General features: G+C 39.7%; 1 protein-coding gene across 1 annotated transcript in view; it reads right to left on the bottom strand.

The window, feature by feature from the left end:
- Window positions 1-602: 602 nt before the first annotated feature.
- LOC122895416 (phospholipid-transporting ATPase ABCA3-like) overlaps window positions 603-26613 on the bottom strand; it is a 177751-nt gene continuing 151740 nt past the window's right edge. The window contains exons 26-30 of the mRNA XM_044232803.1: window positions 16506-16693; window positions 15684-15854; window positions 15126-15316; window positions 1115-1188; window positions 603-725 (exon numbers count right to left, since the gene is read on the bottom strand). Of these exons, the coding sequence (XP_044088738.1) occupies window positions 603-725; window positions 1115-1188; window positions 15126-15316; window positions 15684-15854; window positions 16506-16693 (747 nt within the window). The remainder of the gene's footprint in view (window positions 726-1114; window positions 1189-15125; window positions 15317-15683; window positions 15855-16505; window positions 16694-26613) is intronic.

Genomic DNA, 26613 nt, shown 5'->3' with positions numbered 1-26613 from the left:
CTTGGAGTCTAAATATTATTGGTGCAAAGATTCTCTTATAGACAAATGTAGAATCTTGTTTCGAATTTTGGAAATAACTTATCCACATAAATGTTGATATTGATTTTCACAATTTTTGTTTTTAAAATTGGTGTGTGAGTGTGTGTTTGTGCACGCTCATCGATATCCATGGGAAAGATAATTTGTCTCCCAGGCCTTACGATCCTTTTACATATAATTCAGCTGCTAAAACATAAAGCTTTTGCTCTTCAGGCTATCCCTTCTAACAGCCTGATCATTTCTGAATGTTTCTGTTCAAACATTCAAAATACTCAGAAATAAGTCCTTTTCCCCACCCTGATAAATGCTGCTCTGACACGTTCCTAGCATTGAAAACGGGAATTTTACCAAGTGTCTTTAGATTTGTACATGCCATCCCTGTAAATCTCAAAGAATTAACATATGGTCTCCTTTGGGGGACTCTTTATTACATAAATAAATAAGATATACACACAGAAATGATATAGACACAGAAGTATCCCTCTATGTATCCAAGGATAGTAGAGTACTAAGGAAGACATAGTATCATTAGTTAGAAGTGAAGTTCATTGCACCTTTTTGTTTCAGTCACCTCCTTTGTTCTCTGGGTTAGCAAAGTTCAGGAAGACTTGTTCCAGCGTTATCTGACTGATGGAATAGTCTTCTAAACTGAATTTCTCTTTAACTTCCTCCAGAATACCAAACACCTTTAGCAATGACAGCAATAAAAAAGTACAGTTACCATTGCAGCCATCCCCTCCAGTGCCAACCCAGGTGAGCCTCTCCACCACTTCCTCCAACTCCTACCAAGTTACTGTTTGATGACAAAAGGCACAGACAGGGGAGATGAGAAAATGACAAGATCATTGAGAATGTGCGAGGAAGCAGTTCTCTGTTCCCATTTTCTTGAGGGGGACAAAAACTGTGATTTGGAGATGGAAATTTGAAGCAACTCTAGGAACCATTGAAAAGTAACTTATAGTATCTGCTCCTTCTACAAAATCAGGCTCCCATTCTGTGTGACAGTCCCAAACACTTCCCATCATTAGTGCTTTCTTAACAAGTAACATTAGAAGAGCATGGTTGCTACAATCACCTTTCCCCAGCCATTGTCTTCTCTGGGAATGTAGTAGTTAAGAATCCCTTGATTCTCCTGTTTTAATTCACTACCTAAGAAAGGAAAGATAGATGAATAATCTTATAGATTTCATTTTAAAGTTTTAAAATATTGCAATATCATCTTAATTATAAACAATAAAGGGATGAATAAATGTGGCAAATAACAGAGGGACGTTATCCAAAAGCTCACCTCTTTAGTATACAGGACATGGTTACTTCTTTTAGCAGGCTTCAGTCATAAAAAAAATTATTAGCTCATAGGCACAAAGTGAAAAACTTGAGTCTTCTAAAATGCTCTTGTTACAATAAATCAAGTTTTGAGACTATGAACTGCCAGGATTTTCATTCTGGCTCTGTTTGTATGTTGTAGAGTGTGTTTGCTGGGGAGTAAAGCGGGGCAAGACTTACTACTCTTCACACACCCTGTGAAAGAGTAAATCACACATATAAATTCCCAGATGTCAGGTTGTGTGTCTTATTTCTTTTTCAGGTGAATAAGAATCCACTGGTGGAATGAGAGAGGGAAGGGGGGGCTATCCATTTCATACTTATCATTGCATATTTTCAAATTATTACCAGTTCAATTAATTGGGGTTATAATTGTTTTAAACTACATGTTAAAGTAATCAAAGAAGTCATGAGGCTAAGGTGGGTCCAGTATCTTGGTAGCCTGTAAGCAAATCAAAACCTAAACCAGAGTAAAATGCACTTGAACCTCAGAAAACAAAACTCAAGAACAGACAGCTAGAAATAGCCAACTAAATTTTTGTAAATTAGGCAACAGCTTAAGCTATAGCAAACCGGGGGGAGGAGTCAAGATGGCGGAGAAGTAGCAGGCTGAGACTACCTCAGCTAGCAGGAGATCAGCTAGAGAGCTTATCTAAAGATTGCAAACACCTGCAAATCCATCGGCAGATCGAAGAGAAGAAGAACAGCAATTCTAGAAACAGAAAAACAACCACTTTCTGAAAGGTAGGACTGGCGGAGAAGTGAATCCAAAGCGACGGGAAGAGAGACCCCGGGGGGGAGGGGCCGGCTCCCGGCAAGCGGCGGAGCAACGGAGCACAAAATCAGGACTTTTAAAAGTCTGTTCCGCTGAGGGACATCGCTCCGGAGGCTAAACCGGGGCGAAGCCCACACGGGGTCGGCGTGACCTCAGGTCCCGCGGGGTCACAGAAGGATCAGGGGTGTCTGAGTGTCGCAGAGCTTGCGGTTATTGGAACGGGAAAGCCGGCTGCAGAGACAGAGCCGACAGTAAGCTCGCAGCTCGGAGTTGCCTTGAACCGGTCGCAAGCTTGGTGAGCTCGGAGCGCGGCCGGAGGTTAGGCAGACGCGAGTTACCAGGAGCAGTTCGCTGAGGGCGCACAGGGGAGCAGGGCCCTGGGCTCTCGGCTCCTCCGGGCCGGAGACCAGGAGGCCGCCATTTGTATTCCCGTCCTCCGGAACTCTACGGAAAGCGCTCAGGGAACAAAAGCTCCTGAAAGCAAAGCCGAGCAGATCACTCAGCCCCGGCCCCTGGTAAGGGCGGTGTAATTCCGCCTGGGGCAAAGACACTTGAGAATCACTACACCAGGCCCCTCCCCCAGAAGATCAACAAGAAATCCAGGCAAGACCAAGTTCACCTACCAAGGAGTGCAGTTTCAATACCAAGGAGAGAGCAGCAGAATTCCAGAGGAGGAGAAAACAAACCACGGAACTCATGGCTTTCTGCCGGTGATTTTTTAGTCTTGCAGTTAATTTATTTTTTTTTCTTTTTCATTTTTTTTCTCTTCTTCTGCTAAAATTTTTTATAATTTTACCCTTTTCTTTTTTAACGTTTTTTAACTAGATTATCTAATATATATATATTTTGCTTTTTTATACTTTTCTTTATTCATTTTCTTTTTTTAATTCTTTTTTTTTCTTTCTTTCTTTTTGAACCTCTTTTTATCCCCAAATCAGAAGAGATCCTAATCTCTTCAATCTTTTTTTTCTTAACTCTTTTTTAAATTCTTGATTGAATTTTTAATTCAATCTCTTTTTTTAAATTCTTTTTTTCTTTTTTTCTTTCTTTCTTTTTGAACCTCTTTTTATCCCCAAATCAGAAGAGATCCCAAACGGAAGAGATTGGGAGATCCCAATCAGAAGAGATTGGGAGATCCCAATCAAAGGAGATCCCAATCAGAGGAGATCCCTCACCCAATCGTGAGGGGCGAGAAATCCCCCCACATGATTTGGGATCTCTTCTGATTTGGTTAAAGCATATTTTCCTGGGATTGTTGCCACCCTTTTAGTATTTTACTTGCTCCCTCATATACTCTTAGCTGGACAAAATGACAAGGCGGAAAAATTCACAACAAAAAAAAGAACAAGAGGCAGTACCGAAGGCTAGGGACCTAATCAATACAGACATTGGTAATATGTCAGATCTAGAGTTCAAAATGACAATTCTCAAGGTTATAGCCGGGCTTGAAAAAGGCATGGAAGATATTAGAGAAACCCTCTCCAGAGATATAAAAGCACTTTCTGGAGAAATAAAAGAACTAAAATCTAACCAAGTTGAAATCAAAAAGGCTATTAATGAAGTTCAATCAAAAATGGAGGCTCTCACTGCTAGGATAAATGAGGCAGAAGAAAGAATTAGCGATATAGAAGACCAAATGACAGAGAATAAAGAAGCTGAGCAAAAGAGGGACAAACAGCTACTGGACCATGAGGGGAGAATTCGAGAGATAAGTGACACCATAAGACGAAACAACATTAGAATCATTGGGATTCCAGAAGAAGAAGAAAGAGAGAGGGGAGCAGAAGGTATACTGGAGAGAATTATTGGGGAGAATTTCCCCAATATGGCAAAGGGAACGAGCATCAAAATTCAGGAGGTTCAGAGAACGCCCCTCAAAATCAATAAGAATAGGCCCACACCCCGTCACCTAATAGTAAAACTTACAAGCCTTAGTGACAAAGAGAAAATCTTGAAAGCAGCCCGGGAAAAGAAGTCTGTAACATACAATGGTAAAAGTATTAGATTGGCAGCTGACTTATCCACAGAGACCTGGCAGGCCAGAAAGAGCTGGCATGACATTTTCAGAGCACTAAACGAGAAAAACATGCAGCCAAGAATACTATATCCAGCTAGGCTATCATTGAAAATAGAAGGAGAGATTAAAAGCTTCCAGGACAAACAAAAACTGAAAGAATTTGCAAACACCAAACCAGCTCTACAGGAAATACTGAAAGGGGTCCTCTAAGCAAAGAGAGAGCCTACAAGTGGTAGATCAGAAAGGAACAGAGACAATATACAGTAACAGTCACCTTACAGGCAATACAATGGCACTAAAATCATATCTCTCAATAGTTACCCTGAATGTTAATGGGCTAAATGCCCCAATCAAAAGACACAGGGTATCAGAATGGATAAAAAAACAAAACCCATCTATATGTTGCCTCCAAGAAACTCATTTTAAACCCGAAGACACCTCCAGACTTAAAGTGAGGGGGTGGAAAAGAATTTACCATGCTAATGGACATCAGAAAAAAGCAGGAGTGGCAATCCTTATATCAGATCAATTAGATTTTAAGCCAAAGACTATAATAAGAGATGAGGAAGGACACTATATCATACTCAAAGGGTCTGTCCAACAAGAAGATCTAACAATTTTAAATATCTATGCCCCCAACGTGGGCGCAGCCAACTATATAAACCAATTAATAACAAAATCAAAGAAACACATCAACAATAATACAATAATAGTAGGGGACTTTAACACTCCCCTCACTGAAATGGACAGATCATCCAAGCAAAAGATCAACAGGGAAATAAAGGCCTTAAATGATACACTGGATGAGATGGACATCACAGATATATTCAGAACATTTCATCCCAAAGCAACAGAATACACATTCTTCTCTAGTGCACATGGAACATTCTCCAGAATAGATCACATCCTCGGTCCTAAATCAGGACTCAACCGGTATCAAAAGATTGGGATCATTCCCTGCATATTTTCAGACCACAATGCTCTGAAGCTAGAACTCAACCACAAGAGGAAGTTTGGAAAGAACACAAATACATGGAGACTAAACAGCATCCTTCTAAAGAATGAATGGGTCAACCGGGAAATTAAAGAAGAATTGAAAAAAATCATGGAAACAAATGATAATGAAAATACAACGGTTCAAAATCTGTGGGACACAACAAAGGCAGTCCTGAGAGGAAAATATATAGCGGTACAAGCTTTTCTCAAGAAACAAGAAAGGTCTCAGGTACACAACCTAACCCTACACCTAAAGGAGCTGGAGAAAGAACAAGAAAGAAACCCTAAGCCCAGCAGGAGAAGAGAAATCATAAAGATCAGAGCAGAAATCAATGAAATAGAAACCAAAAAAACAATAGAACAAATCAACCAAACTAGGAGCTGGTTCTTTGAAAGAATTAATAAAATTGATAAACCCTTGGCCAGACTTATCAAAAAGAAAAGAGAAAGGACCCAAATAAATAAAATCATGAATGAAAGAGGAGAGATCACAACTAACACCAAAGAAATACAAACTATTATAAGAACATACTATGAGCAACTCTACGCCAACAAATTTGACAATCTGGAAGAAATGGATGCATTCCTAGAAACATATAAACTACCAAAATTGAACCAGGAAGAAATAGAAAGCCTGAACAGACCCATAACCAGTAAGGAGATTGAAACAGTCATTAAAAATCTCCAAACAAACAAAAGCCCAGGGCCAGACGGCTTCCCGGGGGAATTCTACCAAACATTTAAAGAAGAACTAATTCCTATTCTCCTGAAACTGTTCCAAAAAATAGAAATGGAAGGAAAACTCCCAAACTCATTTTATGAGGCCAGCATCACCTTGATCCCCAAACCAGACAAGGATCCCATCAAAAAAGAGAGCTATAGACCAATATCCTTGATGAACACAGATGCGAAAATTCTCACCAAAATACTAGCCAATAGGATTCAACAGTACATTAAAAGGATTATTCACCACGACCAAGTGGGATTTATCCCAGGGCTGCAAGGTTGGTTCAACATCCGCAAATCAGTCAATGTGATACAACACATCAATAAAAGAAAGAACAAGAACCATATGATACTCTCAATAGATGCTGAAAAAGCATTTGACAAAGTACAGCATCCCTTCCTGATCAAAACCCTTCAAAGTGTAGGGATAGAGGGCACATACCTCAATATCATCAAAGCCATCTATGAAAAACCCACTGCAAATATCATTCTCAATGGAGAAAAACTGAAAGCTTTTCCACTAAGGTCAGGAACACGGCAGGGATGTCCATTATCACCACTGCTATTCAACATAGTACTAGAAGTCCTAGCCTCAGCAATCAGACAACAAAAGGAAATTAAAGGCATCCAAATCGGCAAAGAAGAAGTCAAATTATCACTCTTCGCGGATGATATGATACTCTATGTGGAAAACCCAAAAGACTCCACTCCAAAACTGCTAGAACTTATACAGGAATTCAGTAAAGTGTCAGGATATAAGATCAATGCACAGAAATCAGTTGCATTTCTCTACACCAACAACAAGACAGAAGAAAGAGAAATTAAGGAGTCAATCCCATTTACAATTGCACCCCAAACCATAAGATACCTAGGAATAAACCTAACCAAAGAGGCTAAGAATCTATACTCAGAAAACTATAAAGTACTCATGAAAGAAATTGAGGAAGACACAAAGAAATGGAAAAATGTTCCATGCTCCTGGATTGGAAGAATAAATATTGTGAAAATGTCTATGTTACCTAGAGCAATCTACACATTTAATGCAATTCCTATCAAAGTACCATCCATCTTCTTCAAAGAAATGGAACAAATAATTTTAAAATTTATATGGAACCAGAAAAGACCTCGAATAGCCAAAGGGATATTGAAAAACAAAGCCAAAGTTGGTGGCATCACAATTCCGGACTTCAAGCTTTATTACAAAGCTGTCATCATCAAGACAGCATGGTACTGGCACAAAAACAGACACATAGACCAATGGAATAGAATAGAGAGCCCAGAAATAGACCCTCAACTCTATGGTCAACTAATCTTCGACAAAGCAGGAAAGAATGTCCAATGGAAAAAAGACAGCCTCTTCAATAAATGGTGTTGGGAAAATTGGACAGCCACGTGCAGAAAAATGAAATTGGACCATTTCCTTACACCACACACAAAAATAGATTCAAAATGGATTAAGGACCTCAATGTGAGAAAGGAATCCATCAAAATCCTTGAGGAGAACACAGGCAGCAACCTCTTCGACCTCAGCCGCAGCAACATCTTCCTAGGAACATCGCCAAAGGCAAGGGAAGCAAGGGCAAAAATGAACTTTTGGGATTTCATCAAAATCAAAAGCTTTTGCACAGCAAAGGAAACAGTTAACAAAACCAAAAGACAACTGACAGAATGGGAGAAGATATTTGCAAACGACCTATCAGATAAAGGACTAGTGTCCAAAATCTATAAAGAACTTAACAAACTCAACACCCAAAGAACAAATAATCCAATCAAGAAATGGGCAGAGGACATGAACAGACGTTTCTGCAAAGAAGACATCCAGATGGCCAACAGACACATGAAAAAGTGCTCCATATCACTCGGCATCAGGGAAATACAAATCAAAACCACAATGAGATATCACCTCACACCAGTCAGAATGGCTAAAATCAACAAGTCAGGAAATGACAGATGCTGGCGAGGATGCGGAGAAAGGGGAACCCTCCTACACTGTTGGTGGGAATGCAAGCTGGTGCAACCACTCTGGAAAACAGCATGGAGGTTCCTCAAAATGTTGAAAATAGAACTGCCCTATGACCCAGCAATTGCACTACTGGGAATTTACCCTAAAGATACAAACGTAGTGATCCAAAGGGGCACGTGCACCCGAATGTTTATAGCAGCAATGTCCACAATAGCCAAACTATGGAAAGAACCTAGATGTCCATCAACAGATGAATGGATCAAGAAGATGTGGTATATATACACAATGGAATACTATGCAGCCATCAAAAGAAACGAAATCTTGCCATTTGCGACAACATGGATGGAACTAGAGCGTATCATGCTAGCGAAATAAGTCAAGCGGAGAAAGACAACTATCATATGATCTCCCTGATATGAGGGAGTGGTGATGCAACATGGGGGCTTAAGTGGGTAGGAGAAGAATCCATGAAACAAGATGGGATAGGGAGGGAGAGAAACCATAAGTGACTCTTAATCTCACGAAACAAACTGTGGGTTGCTGGGGGGAGGGGGGTTGGGAGAAGGGGGGTAGGGTTATGGACATTGGGGAGGGTATGTGCTTTTGGGTAAATTGGAAGGGGAGATGAACCATGAGAGACTATGGACTCTGAAAAACAATCTGAGGGGTTTGAAGTGGCGGGGGGGGGTGGGAGGTTGGGGTACCAGGTGGTGAGTATTATAGAGGGCACAGCTTGCATGGAGCACTGGGTGTGGTGAAAAAATAATGAATACTGTTTTTCTGAAAATAAATAAATTGGAAAAAAAAAAAAAAAAAAAGCTATAGCAAACCAAATATTCCCTTCCTTACCCACACGTCTTTTCTATGTAAACCTTCTCCCTTAGCTCGTGGTTGTGGAGTCCTCCTCATCACCTTTAGCATGGTGCTGCCCAATTAAAATTAATATATGCTCTAATAAACTCTTGAAAATTGTAATATGCACCAGTTTATCTTTTAACAGTTCTGGTGTCAGAACATGGGTTCAAAAGTGCCCTCCTGTCCAATGGCTCTGGGAGCAAAGAACAAACACACACCCAGTGAGCCCTTTGTGCTCACTGCTTTCACACTGTGCTTGAAGATTGTGGGACTTCAGAGTGCCTGGCTAGACAGTTAATAAACGCATGCCTCCCTGGATAAGACTAGTTGAAAAGCAAAGGAGTCTCTGGAAAGCTGGACGATTTTAAGGTTTCTGGGCTGGAAACTGGTTGGATTCTTGTTGCAGCTCAATGGACTCATCCAGGGAGTAAATGCTTGACATAGGAGGAACATTTATCTTAGGAGGTCACCCATTCCATGCACTCACTGTCTGCACACCCATCACAAGCACATTTTGTTCATGCATTGTATAAATAATTTTATTTAGTTGTCTGGGTGTTCTTGTAATTTGCTAAACCTCTTTAAAAGAATTATTCTAAATTCTTTGTCAGATAGTTCATAGATCTCTCTTTAGGGTCAGTTATTGGAGATCTATTAGTTTCTTTTGGTGGTATTATGTTACCTGATTCTCCGTGGTCCTGCACATTCCAGTAAGTAGTCTCCTAGACTTTATAGGTTCACTTCAGCAGGGACAGACCTTCCCCCATCAGCTTGAGGTACTGGACTATTTATGTGGTAACTTCCATGGGCAGGCAATGCTTGTTATCAGGCTTGTTAATGGTTTGGGTGGGTCCAATGCTTGTGCTCTGAGGTGGGGGGAGAAGAGGGGTGGCTATCTGTGTTCTATGCTGAGCTTGCACTTGAGCATTACCTGGGTTCTGTAACCACTTCTGTGCAGATGAAGTACAGGCTGTGTTCCTTACCAGGGTGGTGCCAGTAGGTGTTTGGACTTCAAATTGGAGTAGGGCTAGGGGCTAAGCACCATTGCTTTTGTTTGGGGGAGAACTTGGGCTGTGCTCCCCAATGGGGTCTCTGTGTTCCAGTGGAGCCACAAGAAAGGCCTAAAAGTCATATAAGGCCTAGGTTGCACTCTAAAATTATGCAGGGGCTATGACTGTGTCTCAAATGGGGGGGCAGGATGGCTAGCTGGCCCTTACGATCTAGTAAGCTGCTAACTGTGTTTCATTGTTGGGTAAGGTCACAGGCTGGGCTACTTTTGGGGGGGGCCTCCAGCTATATCTGATGGTTACATGGAGCTAGAGACTGTGTTCCACAGTTGGGCAGAGTCACTGTCTGGGTTCTGTCTTCAGACAGGGCCACCAGGTATGTTCCATGACTATGTGGGGTCATGGCTGGGCTCCATAGGCTTTGTTCAGCAATTGGGCAAGGTCACAATCTACGATCCGCTGGTGAGCAGTACCACAGGCCAGATTCCAAGGCTGTCCAAGATCACTGTGCATGCTCCCTGCTTATGTGGGGCCAGAGACTATACTTAACAGTAGGATAGGACTGTTGGTTTGATTCCCAGTCCAAGCTTCCTGATCAGGTCGGTCATAGGCTATACTCAGCAGTTGAGTGTGGCTGCAAATTTGTTTCTCTCTCCAGGCAGGGCTATAGAAAAAGCTTCATAGCTGGCACAGCTTGTTGGCTGGGGACCCATATAAAGCAGGCTGCCCACTGAGGTACTGGACTAGGGCCAATGGCTCAGCTCCACAACTGGGCAGATCTATCAGCTGGAATCTCTGACAAGATAATGATGAAAATACAGCTGCAGGGTGGCCTCATTGGCTTCCTGGGTTCTCTGGCCAGACTTCACCATTGGGCAGGACTGGAGGCTATACTCAGCAGTTGGTCGGTAATTTGCATTTGCTTCTCTGGGCAGCAAGGCTGTAAAATGGGCTCCACACCTGGCACAGCTTGTTGACGGGCGACCCAAATCAGGCAGAAGTACCCTCCGGCTCCCAAGCCAGACACAGAACCAGCTCAGCTCTGCAGATGAGCAGAGCCACTGACTGGGAACTCTGCTCCAATGCCAGTACAATTAACGGTGTGGTCTGCCATGATCTGAGTGCTGGTTGCTTTAAGTACCACCCACCTTCTCTGTTCCAATGCGATGCTCAGTGGTAAATCTCCTCAGTGATCTCTGTACGGTGAGACCCAAGTGAACCTCCCAGAAAGCGTCCAGGAAAACTGGAGAACCTGATGTTCACCTTTGGCTCTCTTTTTCCCACTAGAGAAATGATAGGCCTGGGAGGGCATTCTCAATGTGCCGGCCTGGGGAAAAGGGTGATGAGGTCAGTATGTAGCTGCTCCTCTTACCCTTCTAATGTGGCCCCTCTCAGTCTCTGCTGTCCAGGAGGTTGCTTTAGCCTCATTCCCAGGTTTTGGGATTTTCACAGTGGTGTCTCAACTATGGATAATTCCCAGTTGTTCTTCTTGTAACTGGGACTGAGGTCAGGAATTGTCATCTTGATGACATCACTCAATATTGTAAGTTTCATTCATGCTGTTTCATATAGTTATGATGCACTCATTTTTCCTTTCTGTACAGTAATTTGGTATATGATACTTCATATTCTGCCTTCAGCTCGGGTTATGAAAATAAATTATCATTCATTCATTTTCCATGCTGATAGACATAGGGGGGTGCTTCTAGAGTCTGACTATTGTGAGTATCACTGATTTAAATTTTAAATTTTACTTTTCTCATAGGAGGGGTAGATGCAAGTATCTAAGATACACCTAAAGATGGAATTTGGGGGCATTGCTCTTTTTATAATTGGTTGTACCAACTTTGGTTTCACCTCAGAGGTGTGAAAAGTGGGAAAGGGTGTCACTCCCACACTTCAAACAAGGAAAGTTTGGACAAACTGCAAAGTAATATCTTTTTTTAACTTATCAGTTCTGTGATTAGGCAAACACTGGACAAACAACTAACAAAGTATGTGGGGAGAGATAGGTACCTGCAGGAAGAAACAGGATGAAAGTATTTGCTTATAAAAGGCAAGCACTGATGGACACCAGATAGTAAGATTTTGCTAAAATTTTAATATATTGTATAAAATCATGAAGACCATTCTTTTCTTTTAATCTCTCTTATTCAGTTTGCTTTAGTAGTGTTTTTTTATATACAGCAGAGAGTTGGAATTTGCTTGTTAGGCAAACTGAAAACGTTTTTGTTTTTTTTTTCATTTTTTTTGGAGTTAAGTCTTTTTTTTTTTTTTAAAGACTTTATTTATTTGAGAGAGACAGAGAGAGTGAGAGAGCATGAGAGGGGAGAAGGTCAGAGGGAGAAGCAGACTCCCCATGAACTAGGAGCCTGATGTGGGACTTGATCCCCAGACTCCAGGATCATGACCTGAGCTGAAGGCAGTTGCTTAATCAACTGAGCCACCCAGGTGCCCCAAGCCTTTTTATTTATTGATTGACTGATAGTACCAATATGTTCTGTAGCAGTTCCCCTACATTGTTCTATTTTACATGGAAATGGAAATGCACACATCTATGTACATACATAAATGAACACACTCTCAGTAAGTTATATTTGCAATATACAAGGTTTATATTTTTGTTCTAATGAATAACTTCATATTAATATCTTTAAACTAGTGTCTATAATCCCATATTTTTGAAATACTGTCTTTTCGGGGCAGCTGGTTGGCTCAGTTGTTGGGTGTCTGCCTTCAGCTCGGGTTATGATCCTAGGATCCTGGGATCAAGTCCCATATCAGGCTCCTTGCTCAGTGGGGAGTCTGCATCTCCCTCTCCTACTCCCCCTGCTTGTGTTCCCTCTCTCACTGTGTCTCTCTCTGTCAAGTAAATAAATAAATAAAATCTTTTTAAAAATGTAAAAAAAAAAAGAAATACTATCTTTTGTTTCCACTTATGAACAACATTCTCTGTGCTAGTAATCTCTTAGTTCCTTCAAAAACATGCAATTTCAAGCAATATTTTATCATTCACAGTTAATACCTAGTATATATTCAATAATATTTAACTTTCCATATATTTTTTGCCTTTTTCCTGTTTTTGAGAATTGTATTATAGTAATCTTTTAGTTCCTTTAAAAACATGCAATTTCAAGCAATATTTTATCATTCACAGCTAATACCTAGTATATATTCAATAATATTTAACTTCCCATATATTCTTTGCCTTCTTCCCATTTTTGATAATTGTATTATGCATACATTTCTAAAATATATATCAATTATGTGATATTTTATCACATGAATACCCTTCATTTAGCCCTAGTTCTATAGTTACATTTTTCAATGTCTATTAGTTCTTATGCAAAAGCTTCTCTAATAATTTCTTAGTTGATCTGTAACTTTTTAGTTTGTATTTTCCTCAGAAAGGGCTGACGGGAACAATATCCTCTGGTTCTTATGTGTTCATGACTGTGACTTTTAATCTTCAAAGTCATTTTGGTCGGAGGAAAAAACCTTGCTTGCATTTTTCTTTCACAGATTATCTTAAATATCTTACATGCTCTCCTAGCATAAAATTTTGTTGTTGTAAAGTCTGTGCTCAATCTGATTTTATTTCCTTTATATATTACTTGTCTTTTTGTCTGCAAATCCAAAGGTCCTCCCCTTACTTTATTATTAAAGTGCAATAATTATATTAGAATATTCATTGGCATTAAAAATTTGAGGTCAGTTTTTTGGGTGGGTGTCTGATGCCTTTTCAGTGGTCTTCTTTATTTTAGGAAATTTTCTTAATAGTATTTAGTAGTTATTCTATTCTGTGACATTTTTCATTGTAGACTACTTTTATGGTTGTGTTGTATTAACATTCCTTTCTTTCTTACTTTCTCTCAAAAGCTTGTTTATCTTTTTGTGTGATGTTTTCCTCTTTTTCTCCATTCCAGTCTCCATTTCCCTTATACCTCCTATACTTTTTGTTCCTGGTACTTAGTTATTTCTGAAATGTTTACTTTATTAATTTATTTAAAAATTTTATGTATTCATTTGAAAGAGAGAGAGCATATGCAAGAGAGTGTGCAAAGTGGGGGGGGGCAGAGGGAGATGGGAAAGCAGACTCCCCACTGAACAGGGAGCCCAATGTGTGGCTCGATCCCAGGACCCTGAGATCATGACCTGAGCCAAAGGCAGAAGCTTAACCCACTGAGCCACCCAGGCAGCCCAAAAACCTTTAAAGTTTTGATGGATGTATATTATGGACTGAATTGTAGGCCCCCAAATTCATATCCTAATCCCAAATGTGATTGTGTTTGGACAAAAGGCCTTTAAGGAGGTAATTAAAATTAAATGTGGTTTTAAGGATAGGGCCTCAGTCCACTATAACTGATGTCCTACATCAGGGATGTGCACACAGAGATAAGACTATGGGAAGACACAGCAACAAGGCAGCTATTAGCAAGCCAAAGAAAGGGGTCTCAGAGAAAACCAGACTTTTTGAAACCTTGATATTGGACTTCTATCCAGGGAACTGTGAGAAAATAAATTTCTGTTGTTTAAGCCACCTTGTCTGTGGCATTTTATTATAGTATCCCTAGCAGACTTATACAGACTATATGGGCAAGTAATTGAGAATTATGCTCAAACATATGACTTAAGATATATAAATCATACAGATAGTCCTAATCTACAACTGCCCTACTAGTTAATATACAAAAGGTTGGTGAATACTATTGCCATTTGAGCAATACAGGGATTAGTGTATATCTTTCGACTCCCCCAAAACTTAACTACTGATAGGCTACTATTGACCAGAAGCCTTACTGATGGTCAGTTAACATATGTTGTGTATGTCATATGTATTATATGCTGTATTATTACAATACAGTAAGAGAAAAGAAAATGCTATTAAGAAAACTATAAGGAAAATACATTTACAGTACTATACTTACCTAAAAAAAAAATAACCCTTGTATAAATTGATCCATGCATTAAAACCCATGTTGTTCAAGGGTCAACTGTATTTGTTTGTGGGTTTTTTCCTGTGAAAACTTCTTATCACAACCAGGCACAAGAACATTATAAGAACAAACATTGAAAAGGATCTCCAATGGTACGTGGGTGGCTCAGTTGGTTAGGCATCCAACTCATAATTTTGGCTCAGGTTATGATCTCAGGTTGTGAGATCGAGCCCCACATTGGGCTCCACACTCAGCTTGGGTGCCTGCTTAAGATTTTCTCTCTACATCTATCCCTCTCCATCCTGGTTTGTGCATCCTCTCTCTAAAAATAGTTTTTTAAAAATAAAAAGGATATCAATATGGAAGATCAATAAGTATCAATATCTCACAAGAAATAGTTATTGGAGATGCCCCCAGGGTGGTGAAAACAACTAATATGATTTAACACATCTCTAACAAAGTTAGCCAAACCAACCTAATTTACCTGGGAAAACTGTTGCAATGTAGGTTTTAAAATCCTCTAATTCATTCTCATCTGTATCCATCTTGAACTTAACCTTCAGAATGTAAACATTGCCAAACTTGTTCTTGAGGTGCTGAGGGCTACCCAGGCACATGAATTTTCCCTTCACCATGATGGCCAGCCTGGTACAGAGGGCATCACATTCTTCCATGCTAGCAAAACAAGACACCAGAACGATGTAAGGCTGAAAAGATCTCCATTGGAAGATATTTTGTAGTTCAACTTTCCAGGATTTTGTAACTCTTTAAAATGGGAAGTTGCATTTGCCCATCATCATCATGGAAAGTGGAGACACTTTGAAGTACAAAGTAGTTGAAGACCAAATTCTCAAAGGGAACAGATCATAAACTTTCTGCCCTCTCCTCTCAGTGGGAATTCTTAATCATTCCTTTCTCTAGGATTCAGTAGGAGTTCATACTTAGGCACATTTACTGTCCAATATTACAATCCCCAGATAATGCCCTCCCATAGCCATGAAAATGCTTGCAACACTTAATCAAGCTTCCCAATAAACCACACCTGTGAGAGGTAATGATGATGACTTTGCCACTTTCACGTGCCCTTGTTACTGTGTTCCAGAGCAGACGCCGGGCCATTGGGTCCATGCCGGTTGATGGCTCATCCAGAAAGATGACTGAGGGCTTTCCCGTTAGGGCAATGGCATTACTCAGTCCACGTTTGTTTCCTCCACTTCATGGTCAAGAAAGCAGAAGCAGAGATTAAATTAAGTTACAGTAATTTAATACATCAAACATCTATTTAACACATTAACAGAAAACAATTCGCCTGTTTCCAAAATGCTGAGTCAGGGAACAAGCAGTGGTACTAAAAATGCTGATTACATGCAGCTCTACCAAGGCACCAGACCCAAAACCACCTGTATTAATCAAATCATTTTCATTTGAAACATAGAAAGGTCACTTTTGTTTACAACAACAAGTTTAGTCAGGTTATCAGTGCAATTTATAATCTTATTCTTGAGATTCCTTGGGATTCCTAGATACATAAACTACATAGTGGCCAGGCTAATACAAAGAACATTACATTTTCCTTACTTGAAAGACACAGAATGATAGAAAAACAGGTTATTTTGTAATTCAATGGCTACAATTCTAATAGCGCCAAGATTTTGAGTTCCATCTCTGCAAAGGGAAGATACGATACTGTCTAGGTCTGCTTTACTGCAGGCATCTAAACCCTGGCAGGGCATGAGATTGCTTCACAGTTGCCTCTGTCTGTCAGTGGAACTCTGGTTAAACAGTCGGCACCCATTCCAAAGAGCAGAAACACAGGAGACTCATCAATATTAGCTGCAAGGAGAGCACCAGTGTAATATCTCACCTGTAAGTGTAAATAAACGTGTCAGCATAGAGTTCCAGATTCAATGACTGCAACAATTTATTCACATATTGTGTAATCTGGGTCTCAGGAACCCCCCACAACCTGGCATACATGACCATAATTTCCCGGGCAGTCATGTAATCCAGCAAAGCATCAAACTGTGGACAATAGCCAATTTTTGACCTTACCTGAAATAAGAGAATAACGATGGATACAATTCAACTATCTTACTGAGCATATAGTAAATACAGATAATATAGAAGACCTGTAGTTCTCCAGCTCATGCCTCTAAAAAGGTTAGAACTCACAGAGTTTTTCCAAAGAATTTCTCCTCCAGTGATTATGAATCATTCCAACTGGAGGTTACTGTCATATATTGGAACACAAGTGTGCAAAGCTATGGATTTTTCTATAATAATGTTATCTCCATATATATGCCATAATCAATCTATGAAATAAGTGGAAAATAATCTTAAATTAACAGTACACCTATTTACATAAGTATATTCACCTGGAAAAGCAGAATGAGCTAGAAAGAGGTTAGTCTACCATTGGCTCAACCTTTTCTAGAGGAAATTCTGATGACCCTAAAAAGCAAGAGATTTAAACAACCAGTGTGATGTACAATGCTAATAACTGAGTGGATATTTTTGAATAATGGTACCTTGTTTTCTCTTATAAGTCTTCATTGGTTTAGTCTCAAGGGATGCTGGGATAACTGAAGACTGTCTAGAAGGAGATGTTCAACAATAATATCTAGGTTCAGCTCAGTGACATCCTACTTTCTGATAGTTGCAGTAGATAGTTGGGCAGTAACAGGGTCTTCTGCAGCTCTTTGATATGCCATATGACTTTATGACTATCATTTAAAATGTAGGTGAATAGAACTAAGATCCTAGCTCTTATTTCAGCCATCTATTGATGGTAAAGGAAGACTTAATGTACTATAAAAATTTTATAATATTTAGGCAAAATATCTGACTAAAATTTTAGTTAAAATCAGTAATAAAAACAATGAATATTTTAAAAACCTCTATACAAGTTTTAAAACAAATTTCTAAGACTACACTCAATTCAGGTGTTAAAACTCAATACATCTTGCAATATTTTGAACAAAAAATATTTTGATGCAATGAGAAGGCCACTTTAAGCAGTGAAAGCTTATTAATTAAATAAATAATTCATTTGTATTTCCCTGATGGCTGGTGATGTTGAACATTTTTTCATGTGTCTGTTAGCCATTTGTATGTCTTTTGTGGAGAAAGGTCTGTTCATATCTTCTGTCCATTTTTTGACTGGATTATTTGTTTTTTGGGTGTGGAGTTTGGTAAGTTCTTTATAGATCCTGGATACCAGTCCTTTATCTGAAATGTCATTTACAAATTTCTTCTCCCATTCCATGCATTGTCTCTTAGTTTTGTTTACTGTTTTCTTTGATGTGAAGAAGTTTTTTATCTTGATGAAGTCCCAAAAGTTCATTTTTGCTTCTGGTTCCCTTGCCTTTGGAGACATGTCTTGTCTTGTCACTGTGGCCGATGTCAAAGAAGTTACTGCCTATGTTCTCATCTGGGATTTGGATGCATTCCTGTCTCACATTGAGGTCTTTCACTCATTTTTAGTTTATCTTTGTGTATGGTGTAAGAGAATGGTCAAGTCTCATTCTTCTGCATGTGGTTGTCCAGTTTTTCCAGCACCACTTATTTAAGAGACTGTCTTTTTTCCATTGGATGTTCTCTCCTGGTTTGTTGAAGATTAGTTGACCATAGAATTGAGGGTCCATTTCTGGGCTCTCTATTCTGTTCCATTGGCCTATAGGTCTGTTTTCGTGCTAGAACCATATTGTCTTGATGCTTACAGCTTTGTAATATAACTTGAAATCAGGCAATGTGATGCCCCCAGCTTTGGTTTTCTTTTTCAATATTCCCCTGGTGATTTGGGGAACTTTTCTGGTTCTATACAAATTTTACAATTGTTTGTTTCAGCTCTGTGAAAAATGCCAGTGGGATTTTCATAAGAATTGCCCTTAAAGCATAGATTGCTCTGGGTAGCATAGACATTTTCACAATGTTTATTCTTCCAATCCGTGAGCATGGAATCACTTTGTGTCTTCCTCCATTTCCTTCATTAGTGTTCTGTAGTTCCTAGAGTATAGATCCTTTACCTCTTTGGTTAGGTTTATTTCTAGGTATCTTATGGGTTTTGGTGCTATTGTAAATGGAACTGATTCCTTAATTCATCTTTCTTAAATTACATTTTTAGTGTATAGAAATTCAACTGATTTCTGTGCATTGGTTTTGTATCCTGCCATGTTGCTGAATTGCTGTATGAGTTCTAGAAACTTGGGGGTGGAGTCTTTTTGGTTTTCCACATAAAGTATCACATCATCTGTGAAGAGAGAGATTTTGACTTCCTATTTGCCAATTTGAATGCCTTTTATTTCTTTTTGTTGTCTGATTGCTCAGGCTAGGACTGCTAGTACTATGTTGAACAATAATGGTGAGAGTGGGCATCCCTGTTGTGTTCCTAACCTTAAGGATAAAGCTTACAATGAGATACCACCTTATCATCATTAGAATGGCAAAAATTAACAAAACAGGAAGCAACAAGTGCTGGCAAAGATTTGGAGACAGGAGAACCCTCTCACACTGTTGGTAGGAATGCAAGCTGGTACAGCCACTCTGGAAAACATTATTTCCACAAGGTGTTAAAAATAAAGCTACCCTATGACCCAGCAATTGCACTACTAGGTATTTACCCCAAAGATGCACATGTAGTGAAAAGGGGCATATGCACCCCTATGTTCATAGCAGCAATATCCACAATAGCCAAACTGTGGAAGATGCTGAGATGTCCTTCAGTGGATGAATGGATAAAGAAGATGTGGTTCATAAATACAATGGAATATTACTCAGCCATCAGAAAGGATGAATACCTACCATTTGCACTGACATAGATGGAAGTTGAGGGTAGTATGCAAAGTGAAATAAATCAAGCAGAGAAAGACCATTATCATATGGTTTCATTCATATGTGGAGCATAAAAAATAGTGCCGAGCACCATAGGGGAAGAGGGGGAAAACTAAATGGGAATAAATCAGAGAGAGAGACAAACCATGAGAGACTCTTAACTCTGGGAAACAAACTGAGGGTTACAGAAGGGAGGGGCTGGAAGGATGGAGTAACTGGGTGACAGGTACTGAGGAGGACATGTGCTGTGATGAACACTGGGCATTATACACAACTCATGAATTGATGAACACTATATCAAAAACTGTATGTTGATTAACTGAACACATAAAAATTTTTTAAATGTAAAAAATATAATTTAGAAGTTAACTCATAACATTTTAAAAAAACACAGATTCAGCAGATTCTGGAAAGATGGCAGAGTAGGAAGCTCTAATTTATCTCCCCATCTAGACTATATTACACTGGCAGAATCTGACTGATAGAACTATTTTGGAATTCTGGAGTATATTGAAAGCTTTGGAATTCCAAGAGAAGATTTAGACCATAAATTGGGGTTAATTTTAAGCAATTCCAGCTTTTGGCACACTAGCACTTACCATCCTTTATTCCTAGCACTATGGTAGCATCTGTGCCTGTGTTCCTGGAGCAGCTTACAAAGAGCTGGGGGAGCCAGATGGCCTAAAGGGATCCTCTCCTCCAAATATTGGGCCTCTGTGTTCTAATTGCTTATTGCTGCTTCTTTCACAAACAGGAAAGTAGAGCCCATTCAAAGGAAGAAAATAAGTCAATAGACAATGTCCCTGAGTAAGACCTGATGATAGATCTGTTACACAAATACTTTAAAACTACTTTCTTTTTCTCCTTGATCTTCTGGGGGAGGGGCCTGGTGTAGTGATTCTCAAGTGTCTTTGCCCCAGGCGGAATTACACCGCCCTTACCAGGGGCCGGGCTGAGTGATCTGCTCGGCTTTGCTTTCAGGAGCTTTTGTTCCCTGAGCGCTTTCTGTAGAGTTCCGGAGGACGGGAATACAAATGGCGGCCTCCTGGTCTCCAGCCCGGAGGAGCCGAGAGCCCGGGGCCCCGCTCCCCTGTGCGCCCTCAGCGAACAGCTCCCAGTAACTCGCGTCTGCCCAACCTCCGGCCGCGCTCCGAGCCCACCGAGCCTGCGACCGGTTCAAGGCAACTCCAAGCTGCGAGCTTACTCTCAATAGATGCTGAAAAAGCATTTGACAAAGTACAGCATCCCTTCCTGATCAAAACCCTTCAAAGTGTAGGGATAGAGGGCACATACCTCAATATCATCAAAGCCATCTATGAAAAACCCACTGCAAATATCATTCTCAATGGAGAAAAACTGAAAGCTTTTCCACTAAGGTCAGGAACACAGCAGGGATGTCCATTATCACCACTGCTATTCAACATAGTACTAGAAGTCCTAGCCTCAGCAATCAGACAACAAAAGGAAATTAAAGGCATCCAAATCGGCAAAGAAGAAGTCAAATTATCACTCTTCGCAGATGATATGATACTCTATGTGGAAAACCCAAAAGACTCCACTCCAAAACTGCTAGAACTTATACAGGAATTCAGTAAAGTGTCAGGATATAAGATCAATGCACAGAAATCAGTTGCACTTCTCTACACCAACAACAAGACAGAAGAAAGAGAAATTAAGGAGTCAATCCCATTTACAATTGCACCCCAAACCATAAGATACCTAGGAATAAACCTAACCAAAGAGGCTAAGAATCTATACTCAGAAAACTATAAAGTACTCATGAAAGAAATTGAGGAAGACACAAAGAAATGGAAAAATGTTCCATGCTCCTGGATTGGAAGAATAAATATTGTGAAAATGTCTATGCTACCTAAAGCAATCTACACATATAATGCAATTCCTATCAAAGTACCATCCATCTTTTTCAAAGAAATGGAACAAATAATTTTAAAATTTATATGGAACCAGAAAAGACCTCGAATAGCCAAAGGGATATTGAAAAACAAAGCCAAAGTTGGTGGCATCACAATTCCGGACTTCAAGCTTTATTACAAAGCTGTCATCATCAAGACAGCATGGTACTGGCACAAAAACAGACACATAGACCAATGGAACAGAATAGAGAGCCCAGAAATAGACCCTCAACTCTATGGTCAACTAATCTTCGACAAAGCAGGAAAGAATGTCCAATGGAAAAAAGACAGCCTCTTCAATAAATGGTGTTGGGAAAATTGGACAGCCACGTGCAGAAAAATGAAATTGGACCATTTCCTTACACCACACACAAAAATAGGTTCAAAATGGATTAAGGACCTCAATGTGAGAAAGGAATCCATCAAAATCCTTGAGGAGAACACAGGCAGCAACCTCTTCGACCTCAGCCGCAGCAACATCTTCCTAGGAACATCGCCAAAGGCAAGGGAAGCAAGGGCAAAAATGAACTTTTGGGATTTCATCAAAATCAAAAGCTTTTGCACAGCAAAGGAAACAGTTAACAAAACCAAAAGACAACTGACAGAATGGGAGAAGATATTTGCAAACGACATATCAGATAAAGGACTAGTGTCCAAAATCTATAAAGAACTTAACAAACTCAACACCCAAAGAACAAATAATCCAATCAAGAAATGGGCAGAGGACATGAACAGACGTTTCTGCCAAGAAGACATCCAGATGGCCAACAGACACATGAAAAAGTGCTCCAGATCACTCGGCATCAGGGAAATACAAATCAAAACCACAATGAGATATCACCTCACACCAGTCAGTGCTATTGCTGGGTCATAGGGTAGTTCTATTTTCAACTTTTTGAGGAGCCTCCATGCTGTTTACCAGAGTGGTTGCACCAGCTTGCATTCCCACCAACTGTGTAGGAGGGTTCCCCTTTCTCCACATCCTCGCCAGCATCTGTCATTTCCTGACTTGTTAATTTTAGCCATTCTGACTGGCGTGAGGTGATATCTCATTGTGGTTTTAATTTGTATTTCCCTGATGCCAAGTGATGTGGAGCACTTTTTCATGTGTCTGTTGGCCATCTGGATGTCTTCTTTGCAGAAATGTCTGTTCATGTCCTCTGTCCATTTCTTGATTGGATTATTTGTTCTTTGGGTGTTGAGTTTGCTAAGTTTTTATAGATTTTGGACACTAGCCCTTTATCTGATATGTCGTTTGCAAATATCTTCTCCCATTCTGTCCGTTGTCTTTTGGTTTTGTTAACTGTTTCCTCTGCTGTGCAAAAGCTTTTGATCTTGATGAAGTCCCAAAAGTTCATTTTTGCTTTTGTTTCCTTTGCCTTTGGAGACATATCTTGAAAGAAGTTGCTGTGGCTGATATCGAAGAGGTTACTGCCTATGTTCTCCTCTAGGATTCTTTTTTTTTTTAAAGATTTTATTTATTTATTTGACAGAGAGAGATCACAAGCAGGCAGAGAGGCAGGCAGAGAGAGAGGAGGAAGCAGGCTCCCCGCTGAGCAGAGAGCCCGATGCGGGACTCGATCCCAGGACTCTGAGATCATGACCTGAGCCGAAGGCAGCAGCTGAACCCACTGAGCCACCCAGGCGCCCACCCTCTCCTCTAGGATTCTGATGGATTCCTATCTCATGTTGAGGTCTTTTATCCATTTTGAGTTTATCTTTGTGTATGGTGTAAGAGAATGGTCGAGTTTCATTCTTCTACATATAGCTGTCCAGTTTTCCCAGCACCACTTATTGAAGAGACTGTCTTTTTTCCACTGTATATTTTTTCCTGCTTTGTCAAAGATTATTAGACCATATCTGGGCTCTCTACTCTGTTCCACTGGTCTATGTGTCTGTTTTTATGCCAGTACCATGCTGTCTTGGTGATCACAACATTGTAGTAAAGCTTTAAAGCTTGAAATAGGTAACGTGATGCCCCCAGATTTGTTTTTCTTTTTCGACATTTCCTTAGTGATTCGGGGTCTCTTCTGATTCCATACAAATTTTAGGATTATTTGCTCCAGCTCTTTGAAGAATAACGGTGGAATTTTGATCAGAATGGCTTTAAAATTGAAGCAGAAGGAAAACTTCCAGAATCATTCTATGAAGCCAGCATTACCCTGATCCCCAAACCAGGCAAGGACCCTACGAAAAAGGAGAATTTTAGACCAATATCACTGATGAATATGGATGCTAAGATTCTCAACAAGATCCTAGCCAACAGGATCCAACAGCACATCAAAGAGATTATCCACCATGATCAGGTGGGATTCATCCCTGGGCTACAAGGATGGTTCAACATTCGTAAATCAATCAATGTGATACAACAAATTAATATGAGAAGAGAGAAGAACCACATGGTCCTCTCAATTGATGCAGAAAAAGCATTTGACAAAATCCAGCATCCGTTCCTGATTAAAACACTTCAAAGTATAGGGATAGAGGGAACATTCCTGAACCTCATCAAATCTATCTATGAAAGACCCACAGCAAATATCATCCTCAATGGGAAAAAGCTTGCAGCCTTCCCATTGAGATCAGGAACAAGACAAGTATGCCCACTTTCACCACTTTTGTTCAACATAGTATTAGAAGTCCTAGCAACAGCAATCAGACAACAGAGAGAAATAAAAGGTATCCAAATTGGTAATGAAGAAGTCAAACTCTCTCTTTGCAGATGACATGATTCTTTACATGGAAAACCCAAAAAGACTCCACCCCCAAACTACTAGAACTCATACAGCAATTCAGCAACGTGGCAGGATACAAAGTCAATGTGCAGAAATCAGTGGCTTTCTTATACACTAACAATGAAAATACAGAAAGGGAAATTAAATAATCAATTCCATTTACTATAGCACCAAGAACCATAAGATACCTGGGAATAAACTTAACCAAAGAGGTAAAGGATATGTACTCGAGGAACTACAGAACACTCATGAAAGAAATTGAAGAAGACACAAATATATGGAAGACCATTCCATGCTCTTGGATTGGAAGAATAAACATTGTTAAAATGTCTATACTGCCTAGAGCAATCTATACTTTTAATGCCATTCCGATCAAAATTCCACTGGCATTCTTCAAAGAGCTGGAGCAAATAATCCTAAAATTTGTATGGAATCAGAAGAGACCCCGAATTGCTAAGGAAATGTTGAAAAACAAAAATAAAGCTGGCGCATCACCTTACCTGATTTCAAGCTTTATTACAAAGCTGTGATCACCAAGACAGCATGGTACTGGCATAAAAACAGACACATAGACCAGTGGAACAGAGTAGAGAGCCCTGATATGGACCCTCAACTCTATGGTCAATTAATCTTCGACAAAACAGGAAAAAATATACAGTGGAAAAAAGACAGTCTCTTCAATAAATGGTGCTGGGAAAACTGGACAGCTATATGTAGAAGAATGAAACTCGACCATTCTCTTACACCGTACACAAAGATAAACTCAAAATGGATAAAAGACCTCAACGTGAGACAGGAATCCATCAGAATCCTACAGGAGAACATAGGCAGTAATCTCTTTGATATCAGCCACAGCAACTTCTTTCAAGATATGTCTCCAAAGGCAAAGGAAACAAAAGCGAAAATAAACTTTGGGGACTTCATCAAAATCAAAAAGCTTCTGCACAGCAAAGGAAACAGTCAACAAAACAAAGAGGCAACCCACGGAATGGGAGAAGATATTTGCAAATGACAGTAGAGAAAAAAGGTTGATATCCAGGATCTATAATGAACTCCTCAAACTCAACACACATGCAACAGGCAAACACATCAAAAAATGGGCAGAAGATATGAACAGACACTTCTCCAATCAAGACATACAAATGGCTATCAGACACATGAAAAAATGTTCATCATCATTAGCCCTCAGGGAGATTCAAATTAAAACCACATTGAGATATCACCTTACACCAGTTAGAATGGCCAAAATTAACAAAACTGGAAACAACATGTGTTGGAGAGGATGTGGAGAAAGGGGAACCCTCTTACACTGTTGGTGGGAATGCAAATTGGTGCAGCCTCTTTGGAGAACAGTGTGGAGATTCCTCAAGAAATTAAAAATAGAGCTTCCCTATGACCCTGCAATTGCACTCCTGGGTATTTACCCCAAAGACACAGCTGTCGTGAAAAGAAGGGCCATCTGTACCCCAATGTTTATAGCAGCAATGGCCACGGTTGCCAAACTATGTAAAGAACCAAGATGCCCTTCAATGGGTGAATGGATAAGGAAGATGTTGTCCATATACACTATGGAGTATTATGCCTCCATCAGAAAGGATGAATACCCAACTTTTGTAGCAACATGGACGGGACTGGAAGAGATTATGCTGAGTGAAATAAGTCAAGCAGAGAGAGTCAATTATCATATGGTTTCACTTATTTGTGGAGCATAACAAATAGCATGGAGGACAAGGGGCGTTAGGAGAAGGGAATTTGGGTAAATTGGAAGGGGAGGTGAACCATGAGAGACTATGGACTCTGAAAAACAATCTGAGGGGTTTGAGTGGCGGGGGGGTGGGAGGTTGGGCTACCAGGTGGTGGGTATTATAGAGGGCATGGCTTGCATGGAGCACTGGGTGTGGTGAAAAATTAAAATTAAAATTAAAAAAAAAAAAGAATGGCTTTAAAAGTATAGATTGCTCTAGGCAGTATAGACGTTTTAACAATGTTTATTCTTCTGATCCAAGAGCATGGAATGGTCTTCCATCTTTTTGTTTCTTCTTCAATATCTTTCATGAGTGTTCTGGAGTTCCTAGATTACAGGTCCTTTACCTCTTTGGTTAGGTTTATTCCCTGGTCATACCAAACACTTTTAAACTACAGTGTGAAGAAGTTAAAAATGAATTACAAAATAAAACTAGAAAATTCATAAATTTGTAGAAATTGAACACCCTTTTAATCAAGGGATCAAAGTAGAAATCACAAAGAATATTAGAAAAATGTAGTGATGAATGAAAATGAAAGCAGAATGTACCAAAATTTATATGGCTCAGTGAAAGCACTGCTTAAGAGCCAAAGTGTAGCATTAAACAGTTACACTAAAAATAAAATCTCAAATCCACAGTCTAACTTTACAACTCAAGGAAACATAAAAAGAAGAAACTAAACACAAAGCTAGCAGAAAGCAGGAAGTAATACAGCAGAGCAGAAATAAATGAAACAGAAAAGAGAAAAATAA

The sequence above is a fragment of the Neovison vison genome, chromosome 14 (assembly GCF_020171115.1).
Source record: "Neovison vison isolate M4711 chromosome 14, ASM_NN_V1, whole genome shotgun sequence".
Classification (NCBI taxonomy): Eukaryota; Metazoa; Chordata; class Mammalia; order Carnivora; family Mustelidae; genus Neogale; species Neogale vison.
The sequence above is the reverse complement of the archived record's forward strand: the minus strand, read 5'-3'. Positions and strand labels throughout refer to the sequence as shown.